Source organism: Pimephales promelas, chromosome 25 (genome assembly GCF_988280905.1).
Source record: "Pimephales promelas chromosome 25, fPimPro1.hap1.1, whole genome shotgun sequence".
Taxonomy (NCBI): domain Eukaryota; kingdom Metazoa; phylum Chordata; class Actinopteri; order Cypriniformes; family Leuciscidae; genus Pimephales; species Pimephales promelas.
In genome coordinates this window covers 9,008,875-9,021,600 of record NC_142793.1, presented here as the reverse complement: position 1 = coordinate 9,021,600, position 12,726 = coordinate 9,008,875, and the positions used below count along the sequence as shown (strand labels likewise).

The 12,726-nt window shown below is 38.8% G+C and overlaps 1 protein-coding gene across 5 annotated transcripts in view; it reads right to left on the bottom strand.

Moving 5' to 3' along the window:
• Positions 1–12,726, bottom strand: part of brsk2a (BR serine/threonine kinase 2a) — a 321,319-nt gene that overhangs the window by 48,536 nt on the left and 260,057 nt on the right. For all 5 annotated transcript variants that reach the window (XM_039663149.2, XM_039663145.2, XM_039663146.2 and 2 more), the window contains exon 8: positions 8,263–8,409. In XM_039663149.2, the coding sequence (XP_039519083.1) occupies positions 8,263–8,409 (147 nt within the window). The remainder of the gene's footprint in view (positions 1–8,262; positions 8,410–12,726) is intronic.

Genomic DNA, 12,726 nt, shown 5'->3' with positions numbered 1-12,726 from the left:
TACGATTTTGCTAAATCGTACATATTTTACGAATTGGCCAATTCGTATGAATTCGTACGAATGACCTACCCCTTACCCCGCCCCTAAACCTAACCATCACGTGGGTTTAGACAAATCGTACGAATTAGTACGAGTGAGGTCGTACGAATTAGTACGAATTAGCCACTTTTTAATCATGCTTCGAATTCGTACGAATTGGTCGTGAGATAGTGTTGGCTAGGCCTATGCGTTTTCAAGGCTTCAAGGTTTTATTAAATGCTACCTCTGACTAAGAATGCTTTGCACTTGCATAGACTTTTATTTGGGAATTTTAAGAGCAATAAAAATACATTGCAATGTTAAGGAATTCGTGTTTTTTTTTTCATTCAGATATAAATAAACATGTATAAATTTTAAATAATCGATAATTCAAATCCAAATCGAATCGGACTGGGAAAATGAATCGATTAATTGATCCATCGTAAAAATAATCGCTAGATTAATCGTTTAAAGAATAATCGTTTATCCCAGCCCTAATCTAAACATATCCAGGCTCTTCCGAGCGGAAGTGAATGGGGGGCGAGATTTTGAAGAAAAAAAAATGCATTTAAAGGTGCATTGCGCAACATTTCATTCACCCGTTTCTCTAACCCATACATGAATGAGCCATTCTCTGATCACTGTGATTGCCTCCATAATCATGTACAGTAAAATAAAAAAGAGGGATTCGGGACGGACATTGAGATTGGGCGTGACGTCATGCGCGTTCACGCTCACCTGGCCATTCTCCGTATTAGCGAAGACAACCCGAGCGACAAAACTTTAGTCAACTTTTCCAAACTCCTATGCAAACTCCACGTAAGACAAAGAAAATCTAACTTCTGTCTAGTGCCAGGCGTCGGAATAAGACTAGAGTCAACATCGGGAAGCTTTCAACAAATGGAGAGATCTCCGGTCTGCTCAAGGGCTCAAACGGGTCCAATACAAAGTAATAACTTATATTGTTCATGAACGTGTTTCCAATACAATCATAAGTGGATATAGTAAGCACATAAAACAAAAACCAAAGTTTTCTACTACCCCTGTTCTCCCCATCACAAATAAGTGTGTAATTTACTCAGATGCCTTTCCTTTTTTATATATTTAAAATGACTTGCAGAATTATAACTTTATTACCTCTGAAGACATTATGACTGTAACAAAAGATTTGTGCGGCTGATGCTCCTTTGGTTATGAACAGCTCGTGCAAGCGGTCCTAAAGCGTGCACACCTCTGGTTGCAGTTTCGCTCGTCGCCAGAGAGGGCGTAGTTCTGCAAAAACTCAGATACTTGCGCAAAGCACCTTTAAATATAACTCTGATTGTGTTCGTCTGAAAGAAGAATGTCATTTACACATAGGATGGCTTGAGGAGTAAACCACGGTGTAATTATCCCTTTAATGTGACAATATTAAGGTAAAGGAAAAAAAAATCTACTTTCATTTGTGCCGAATATGTCCTTCAGAATTTATCCAATACAATTTGGTCACCATTTTGTCATCGTAGATATTTAGAAAAATATAACTGGCCAGAAAAGGGAATGCATCGATACCAGAAGTATCAGATGTGTAGATTTGCGGAGTTTTTTAAAATCAAAAATACATTAGCTATTTATTAATCAGGGGTCAATAATAATAAGGAGTTTTCCATGCCTTGGATGATATTCATCTTTGTTGATATCCATATTTCCCCATCACCAGTAGTGGCTTTTGCTATATTTGAGCCGTTTCACTTGAAACAGGCTTTGCTTCAAACAAGGCCTCCATCCGCATGTGCTCATACAGTTCAAGAACTCCTATTTTTGCCCCACAAAATTAAGATATCTATGATTTCTTAAACTGTATGAGTTCTTGTTTTTAATATTTCTAACATAATACAGAGTGCCTTTTTCCCCGAACATCAGCATGATTGCAAATGTGAAAGCCTGTTGATTTTAGATCTCTATGGTAGAGAGTAGACACCGTCTGGTATTTTCAGGAACGTGTTGTGAATTTTGGGATTCACGTTGGGAAAGTGAATCATTTCATTGTTCGTTGTAAACATGCATTGTCAACGGCTTTCTGAGATGCATCATGTGAAGGTGTTTCACAATCAAACTCCACCGGTGACTTAAAGACGTGTTTCTCATGTCCTTGAGAGCCATTCGCACTCATTAAAATGCCACGCTCGTAGAAGGTAACGAGAACGAGGTAACGAGACGTGGGATGTGATCAGAAGACAGTGTTCTGCAAGAGCACTAGGCCATTGTGTCATTGAGTTTTTCTTTTTCTCAGACAATACGCTGAAAATTGTCAAGGAGAAAGGAAAAAAAAGAAACAAATAAGGCAATTCTTAACATGCAATTGTTAAGATCTCTGAGTTCTGAGAACCAGGAGACCTCAGCGAGTCTCCATTTGTAGTCCAGGAGAAATTACACGGCATATTATTACAGAAATTTCAGTTCCACTTCCAGTTTGAGTTCAGCTTTGTCTTTAAAAGGTCTTTCCTGCTGAGTGTGTGAATGCTAGGACTGTGTGTGTAAAGAAGTGTGATGTAACGACGGCCCGTCGCCATGTGTACAGAACTGACCCATGAACTGTGAAGACTGAAGGGTACTGTGACATTACTGTTACATTTTAGGCCAAAATCTAGATTTTGCATAAATGAAAATGAATTTGCATTATACGATTATTACCATGATAATTAAACATGTTTCACCTCAGATTTTCATTATTATAATTACCTTTTTTTTAAACTTTATTACAGTAAAAAAATCAATAAAATAACTCGATAAGTATGAACAGCATAAACAAACTAAATTAAAAGGGACAAATGCTATAAATAAAAATCTGACGCAATTTAATACAACCTTGCTGAATGGAAGTTCAAAGTTTTAGATTTGTAATAAATTAATTAACATTTTTTTTTATAATATTTTTTACATTTATTTTCTCACATATTTTCACAATCAATCAAAAACAAAATCATAAAACAAAATAAGCAATACATTTTGTTGGTGTTATTTATGCTAAATATATTTGTTCTTTTTTATTATTAATTAATTATTATTATTTTTTTAATTATTATGGGGTAAAAAAACAAGCCAGATCCGTTCCTTACAGGTTTCAAGAGATTCGTCCAGCATAAGGACAGACAAACGAAGAATTCCCTCGACCCTTTGCACCAAGAAAAAAACGAACGTTTGCCCCTAGACATGCTCATGATTTGGATTCAATGGCGTTCTGAAGCATCTCAGAAAATATTCTGTCCCTTCTTTCTCCTGTCAACGTGTTTAACACAACCGTCCGACAAACTGACAGACAGCAGTTCCAGAGGGACTCTGACTTTGGATTCATTTATTCAGGTCAAAAGCAGCTTTTTCTTGGTTGGAATATGAAGTGAGAAAGGTCACGGTGATAGCAGATGTGTCTGGACAAGCTGAGGTGATCTCCAAACACACAACCTCACCGCTGATAAACGCTCTTCCTTTGAACCGTCCGACTAGCTTTACTATCTTCTCATCAAACTTTCTCTTTATAGACGAGTCACAGGGTTAAGGTTCCCCACTGAATCTAAGACAAGAGAGTCAGGAAACGCCAGAAACTCGTATTCAAGTTTGCCCATAATTGTCCATTCGGTCCCAAAATCTGTTAGCTGCGCGTATTTATTATACATGAAAAACATTTGCAACCAAAGGGATATTATCTGCACCATGTTGTCCAACATAAGGCTGGAACAAACTACGACTTTTGCTCCAATTTACAGTCTGGATGAGTCGACAATAATTGGCGAACATGTGCAAATTTTTTTTAGTGCATAATCCGCACATAATATGAATATGAGTCAGAGAACATCAAAACATGTTTGATATTAATTTGGGCCGATTTCAGAACACATATACTGTAGTATTGTATGACGCTTTTGAAAGGGGAGAGGTCCTTGATCTACCAGTGATGCAATAAAATACAATACAAATACAATAACAATACAAAAGAGATCGCGTAACAAAATAACTAGCGAATCCAAAGCGCGACTCAACACACAAAGATGCTACATCAACTGCTGCGCTCATCTCCTGAACATCCAACATGTCCATGTGAGTTTGTTGTATTCGGAACGAATTGAAAGTCTGGTAGTGTATGCCGTTTAGGCCGTGTGTCCACCAAAAGTGTTTTTTTTTCCCTGAGGCTAGCGTATTTATCCAATGGAGCGCTGAGGTTTTAAAACACACGAGGCTCTTAGCATCTATTTCACACTAAATGTTATCTACCGGTCGCCAAGAGTTGAATAATGTTCAACTTTGCGTAAAGTGTAGCGCTCAATACTGTCACTTTTTACCCGTCCAATCACAGTGGAGGAGGGGCGGGACAAATACCACACGACCAACCACCACATTCTGCTGGTACAACAATAACACATGCTAACAAAAAGCACGTCTCTTCATCCAATACTCGTGCCAGAGGCTGGTTGAATCGACATTTTTAAATTCAGAAACAAACTATTTGCAAAAACAGATACTAGTATCAGTTCTGTGGTTATTCTGTATCATAGGACATATAGCGTCTCAACTGCAAAAACGCTGCGCCACCGAAGGACATTACAGAAGAGCGGACTCAAGGCCCAGTTTTTCATGTAACCATTCATAAAGTACCAAGAATTTTTTAATTTGTTCTGATTTTAAAAGTCGCATGGTGTAGTGCCTTTAGTAATGGCAATATTCACCGGACGCGAATAGCGCGTCAAATTTGCGTCTACTGCGTCTAGTTTGACGCTTGACCACTTTGTGTTAATTCGCGCGTCAAGAGCGAAACTGACGCGGGTAAAATAAAAAGTTTGAAGCGAAATTTACGCGTCAAAACCGAAACCCGTTGACGGCCATCTTTGTTTATGTTGATCGTGCATTCATCGAGAGATTCACCGCACTGTATTTGCTCTGGAGAGCAGAACAGCGGCGTGGGGATCATCGTCGCCGTATTTGTGTCAAATGGACCCTTTGGAGGCAAACCGTTTTGCTAGTTTCACCATTTGCTCGCTCCAGGAGCTGCGCCTGGATGATGGCCGCTGTCAGCGGTACTTCCGCCTGTCCCGCGGCCAGTTTGATGACCTGTTGTCCCGCATCGGAGCAAGGATCACCCTCGCCCTCATCCACCTAATCTAGCTTTCATTTATTTTTGTTTTGATGATAAATAGAGCTAAAGTTATTAACCTGTCCTGTGATTTTTTTCTCTCTCTCACGTCCAGACACGAACTTGCACATATGTTGATTGTCTTTACATCATAATACTATTTCATATAATCTAGATATGGAATGAATAACATTCAATATAAAATGAACATGTCTTGTATATAGAAATAATGTTTTAAGTGATAAAATATTTGCTTTGTTGTGCATAATCCCACCATGCATTTAGTCATATACAAAATAATTTATTAAAGCATCCAGACACTTCACCACGTGAGCAATCAGCTAGGCTCCTGATTGGTTAACGTGGCGCGAATTCATGGCAAAGTTCAGATTTTTCAACTCGGGCGGCAGACGCGAATTTGCATCAAACGCGTGAATGCACAAATGGCACCAACTAAATCATTCGCGTGTAATGCGCTTAACGCACCAGACGCTCAATTCGCGCGAACTTGACTCACGAATGAGGCGTATTCGCGTCTTCTGCGCCGTGCTCCAAGCCTCATTTGCGCCGCAGGAATTTTTCATGCGCGTAACGCGTCTTTGCATTGACTTAACATTGAAATCATTCGCGCCTGACGCGCTATTCGCGTCCGGTGTGAACGTTATTATTATTATGAGTTCTTACATATTGCACACAAAACTGCATTAGCCTTTTCACACTTCACATAAAAACCTTCACATAAAAACCTTCACATAAAAAAAAAAAGTGTAGTCACTTTAGTTGTCAGTTAAGCCGTCCCTGCCCGTCTGAGTGGCCAGTTCTTATCCAGTTTCAAAAGTGGACCTGACTTTAAGGGGTGTGTCCACACTTGGCAGGTTTGGTTTGGTTTGAATAAAACACACTCTGGTGCGATTTCTCTGTTAGAGCGGTTTATTCATTATTCATTTGAATAAGTGTGAACGCTGCCATCCAATCCCTAGTCTGCACCAAACAAGCGGACCGAGACCACTGAAAAGATGGGTCTTGGTCCTCTTCCAAATGAACTCTGGTGTAATTTCGACTGAAATATGAACGCAACACGGACCAAAGACATGTAAATGAACCAAAATCGGTACATGATGTCACAATAGAGCATCACAGTCTCGCCCACAGCCCGAGAGAGCGCTGGTGCCGGAAGTAAATTTCCCATTCATTTCTCCTATTGACATTTTGTAAAATCCATATCTAAAGAGTATTAGAGCATGTCTGAGGATCTGAACTCATAAGCATACAACACATCATTTCAAGTGAAAAAACGAAGAGAAAATCCAAAAAAAGTCGAGGGTACAAGCCTGTGTACATATTTTCATTTCCGAGCAAAGGAACTACTCCTCCCATAAACCACCGCGCCTCACTGAAGTCGACTGAAAGCCACTGTGAAAGAGATTTTGAGCGACTTCCAAATCTGACGATGGCCACGTGAACTTTTTCCTCCAGTGAATTTTATATAGTGAATGTGCAGGGAAAGTCCTTTTCCTAGATTTACTAAAGCAAACGCATTTGCAGCTCAACATGCAAAAACATTGAGTATCTGGCTCGCTCATTAGCTAAGCTGTGGCAACTGCACATCCAATGGCGAGGGGGCGTCTCAGAGGTGCGACCAATGAACTTAGCCCTACGTCATTACACGATCTTCAGTCTTCACGGGGTTTCAGACACGTGACATGACTTCCACCAATCAGATGCATCACTGTTGGATTGTGGGATTGTTCAGGATTGTGGGTAATGAAGTACTTATCCAATACATCGTGAATAAAAGGCATTTATCTTAAAACAAGGTTAGTGCCCCATGAACTTTTGGCGTTTATATCAGCATATACAATCGCTTAGTACAGCCGTAGCTGGTTTTAAGTCTACCATGTATGGTTACGTTTTTATGGCTTATATTTCAAATATCAATGGAGAAATTGTATAGAATTTTTACTTCCGGCACCGGCTGTGGGCGGGACTGTGATGCTCTATATGTGACCCTAAAAAGGACAGAAAGCTTTAGCATACCTGTTTTGTCCTCATCATAGTTGCGATGTTGCCCATCACAGTTCAGTACATCACTTGGGATAAACAAGTGCATTTATCCCAGAACACAGCATTGTTTTGTATGTTCGGGTAAGTTTGGTTGCAAAATACGCCCTAAAAGCCGACCAATGGGCTATATGCACGCATAAGTTCCGCATTTGACGTAAGGATGCTCGTCCATTTCCGGTTGTGTAGATTTAAGCGGAGGAGAACCGAGGAAAACGGGATTATGGCAGAGTCTTCAAAATTTACTGTCCTCCCGTCTTTGAAACGAAACGTACACACGTTTAGATGTAATTTTATATATAGTTATATTTATTTAATATAATTTTAAAAAGAAGCATAAACACAACGAGGGGTGTCTGTTTTATCTGTTTTTGTGACTAACGTTTCTTTAGTATAACCATGGAGTATAAAATTCAATATAAATTCTCGGTATTGCATTGGACTCTATGATCGGCGGAAGTTATCGAGCATCCCTAATGCTTCACCGGAAATACCGCCGTGCATAGAGCCCATCGGGTTATGAACATATCCTTATGCCTTTAGGGTCGGTATCTGTAGGTTCAGTGTTAAAAATGCCAATGTGAACGCTAACCCAGCAAACACAGAACGTTCCCTAATGGTCCCATGAGGTTATTTTTTTGCAACTCATTCTCACCCCAAGGCGTCACCTTTGACCATGCTTCAATATTTGATGTTTTAGGCGCCCAGTTAGGTGACGCCTTGGGAGTGAGAATGGGCTGTTTTTTGGGAAGGTTATTTTTAGGTTCCATTTTCATAACGTAAGGAGAATGTTCCGGGACGTTCTGGAAACCAAATCTAACGTTCCCAGAACTGAAATTTGTTTGTTGGGAAGGGGACCAGGACTAAATGTGTTTGTTTTTTTTTACCCGGACTGAACGAACCAAGCAAACCGAACTACAAGTGTGAACACACACTAAAACTACTGGTTAGTTTACGATAATTAAAATTAAATTAAAATTTAGAGTTTATATATGTGAAATTGATGTTATGTAACTAAAACCATAAACACATCTGACATGATCCCATCAGTTCAACCTCAGTAGTTTGGCAGAACTCACCGGTAAGCGTTTCCCAGCTTCCACCTCGATCATTCCTCGCAAGAGGTTCTGGCAGTCCGGTGGGATAAAATGGGGCATGTGAAACACCCCCAGCTTCACTTTTTCTAATAAGTTTCGTAAATTATCATCGTCAAACGGCAGAGCGCCCTGAAAGAAAGACACAGACAACAAAAGAAAGACAATGCATCAGTCTGAGGGGAAATACAGAGTAAATGAGGATTGATAGAAAATAGAACAAATTAGAAGAAAACTGCTTGGAGGATTGACCCATAAATGCTAAGTTTTCATTTATTAAATCTTGCTCTGCAACTTTTTCATGTGTGTACTGCTGACATGCTATAGATGAGGATGATGCGGTTTCATTTCTGATGAAAAAACAAAACAGAGGAATAACAAAAAACTAAAGAGAAAGGGATGAGAGCATAAAATGCACTCCAATCACTTTGTATCTGAGAGGATTGTGTGTATTCAGCATAAGTCTACAGAAGCACAGTTTATCTGCCAGCAGTCAATTTCATTTTTGGTTTTGGTACCGTCAGCCTTCCTACATCAGGTCAATATATATATTTCATAAAGGGACGAACGCAATGCAACAAGATGCAATGAGTTATGAAGAATGACAAGGTGAAATGAGTTGAGGCGAAATTAAAGATTGGTGTGGAGGTGAGACAAAGTGAGACAAGACGGCATGAGATGCAGTTAGATGAGTTATAAAGTGAATGAAGAAAACAAGACGATGTGAGATAAGACAAAATGAGATGCCATTAGAAAAGACAAAACAGACCAAATTGAGACCAAATTTAAAAAGAGCAGAGAAAAAAAGATACAAATCTCAATATGATGACAAAATATAAGATGAGAATTGACAACAAGACAAGGCATGGTGATGTAAGACTTGAGAAATTAGAAAATGCCTGAAAAGACAAATGACCTTTCTCGAAATCAACTTTTGACTCTCTCTTGAGAAACTAGCATCCCTCATGCGGAGACCACCAGATATTCACCCACAAGTCTACATGGTTTAATGTGAATTATTATCATACAGTATTATACATGCTTGGTATCATTTGAAATGTCTCAGTGTGACTGGTACAAATGTCTCATTCCCAAAGAAGTAAACCAAAAGATAATAAAGTTCTTCAGAGTTTAGAGATTACTTGCACACATCCGGCTCTCAATAGGTGTAAACTCTGAATGCAAATTCCCATTTTTAGCAAATGTTTCCATGTGAAAGAAGTTTCTGGCTATATAAAGAAAGGCAACAAGAGACTATTTTGTAACTCAGATCACCCCATAATATATTGAAGGACCTCAAAGACTTAGATATTTTTTTCTAAACGTCGGGTTTAGCCTACATCTTTTACTCTCTGAGAATTTTATGCTATTGTATTGATTATCTTTGAAATGATTATGAAATTGGCATAATAGACTTACCTGATAAAATAAATTGTTACATTTGATTTTATTCTGAATTACTCTTAAATTATTTTCTTTAGTAGATTAAATTAATTCTTATTTTTCCGCCAATCTGCGTCCAGGGTTAAAGGGCACCTATTATGCCCCTTTTTACAAGATGTAATATTGGTCTCGGTGTCCCCCAGAATGTATTTGTGAAGTTTCAGCTCAAAATACCCCATAGTTACAGTGCCCTCCACAATTATTGGCACCCCTGTTTAAGATGTGGTCGAGGACTTTTAAAAATTCTCCCTTTTTTTTAAACAACATAGAATCCAAATGCAAAAAAAGATAAAAATCCAACCTTTTATTTAAGTACATTACTTTGGTGGTAAAAAAAAAATGTAAAATTTAAAAAAATAAAAACTTCAAATCATGTGTCCCACAATTATTGGCACCCCTGATGTTAATAGTTTGTACAACCCCCTTTTGCCAACAAGACAGCACTTAATCTCCTCCTATAACATCTCACAAGATTGAAGAACACAGAGAGAGGGATCTTTGATCATTCTTCTTTGAAAAATCTTTCTAGATCATCCAGAATCCTGGGCCCTCTCTTGTGCACTCTCCTCTTTAGCTCACCCCACAGGTTTTCGATTGGATTGAGGTCTGGGGACTGAGATGGCCATGGGAGGACCTTGAGTTTGTGACTGAACCATTTTTGTGTAGATTTTGCTACACGTTTTGGATCATTATCCTGCTGAAAGACCCAATGACGACCCATCTTCAGCTTTCTGGCAGAGGCCATCAGGTTTTTATTTAAAATGTCCTGGTATTTCAAAGCGTTCATAATGCCATGCACCCTAACAAGGTTCCCAGGGCCTTTGGAAGTGAAACAGGCCCACAGCATCACAGATCCTCCACCATACTTCACTGTGGGCATGAGGTACTTTTCGGCATACACATCTTTTGTTTTACACCAGATCCATTTAGAGTGTTTGTTGCCAAAAAGCTCAATCTTAGTCTCATCCGACCAAAGCACACGATCCCAGATGAAGTCCCAGTGCCGCTTGGCAAACTCCAGACGTTTACGTTTGTCAGTGTTAGTGAGAAAAGGCTTTTTCCTAGCATGCCTCCCAAACATCTTGTTGGCATGTAGAGAGCGTCTGATGGTTGTTTTGGAGATTTTGTGACCCCAAGATGCCACTATTTGATGCAATTCTGTGACAGTGAGCTTAGGACTATTTTTTACTTTTCTTAGCATCCTCCTCACAGTGCGTTGTGGTAAGATAAACTTGGGACCTCTTTCAGCCTTGTTTGTCACTGTTCCAGTTGTTTTAAACTTCTTAATGATTCCTCTAACTTTAGATACGGGCAAGATAAGGTGAGTGGCTATTTTCTTGTAGCAATTGCCTGACTTATAAAGGTCATCACACATCTGCCTTACTTGAATGGTGTGTTCTCTTGTCTTTGCCATGTTGACAAATGGGTAAGAGAATTAGGCCTATGTGTCATGTCATATTTATACCCCAGGGAAATAGGAAGTCATGAATTACTAATTAAAAGTTCCTAGATATCCTGACCAACATTAGCAACTACAGAAAATATATATTTTTTAAAATCAATTACATTTTTCAGCGGAATTGTTAGGGGTGCCAATAATTGTGGGACACATGATTTGAAGTTTTTATTTTTCTAAATTTTTACATTTTTTTTACCACCAAAGTAATGTACTTAAATAAAAGGTTGGATTTTTCTCTTTTTTTGCATTTGGGTTCTATGTTGTTTAAAAAAAAGGGAGAATTTTTAAAAGTCCTCGACCACATCTTAAACAGGGGTGCCAATAATTTTGGAGGGTACTGTTTATATATTTATTATAACCATTTGAAAATGTCATTTTTGGGCCCTGTTTAAAAATGAGCTGTTTTGGTGTATACCGCCTTAAATGCAAATGAGCTGCATATCCCTGCCCTGTTTGGATGAGGGCGTAACTTGATACCTATGGCAGTCGGTACTGAGAGAGTGAGAGAAACCGCTGTTTTGGATGTCATTCAGCATACGTTTGAATCGGAATATATAAATAGTACGAAGAGACTCCGGCAGAATAAACACAAATGAGAATGGACCAGTACGTCTCGGTATGGTTATTTGATACATTTATGTACTTATAGAGTTGTAATCGCGTCCCCTTTGCAATTATAGATGTGCAACACACACAGACACACACAAACACTAACGCTGACGCAATTTTTTGAAACTACATACACATTCTGTGATAAAGTTTGCTATACGTACAAGCGAAATTACATTTATGCGAGGGACCTGTTGCGTCATGTTTACTTGTCATACAGGTGCTTCTGTGGCAAATGTGAGAAGATGGCTAACTTACAGAACAACAACATATATGCAGTTTTTAATACAATATCTTTAAATATATATATATTTATAAACGGGTGGTTACACACTATACAAACAAGGTTTAAATGATATACACAGACAACAACTTTAGACGCATTTGTTGTTGAATTGGCTGACATCGACTGAAATGAGTATTTGCTCAAAAATCATAAAATACACTTACTGTTACTGGAGGTGTCGGTGGATCCCAAACAGTAGACGACGATACACACTTTTAACTTTAACTTTTAAGCCACAACAAGTCCACTACAGAACACTTATATATCCAAGAGACATTACCGGCTGTCGTTGAAACAATGGAGGATGGTGTACAGACCACGAGGGCGGGGTCTATGCCACAACCACACTGTCAATCAAACCCCTTGCTCAATTCTACGTCTGAATCTGAATCGTTCAGACAGTGCATTTGATTAATTGAGATTGTAAAAAAAAAAAACACTGGATGGATTTTTATAATTCTAGGGTTGTTTTGCTCACACACTGCCAACACACATTTATGTTCAAACACCATGTAAAAGTGAATTTTCCATAATAGTGCCCTTTAAGTACATACTAGATCCCAGTTTAGGTGGAACATGAGTGGGATGCTAGATTCCTGACTAACTGGGTGATGTTAACTAGTTGTTATACAGTCGACTTTAGGGATAAAAT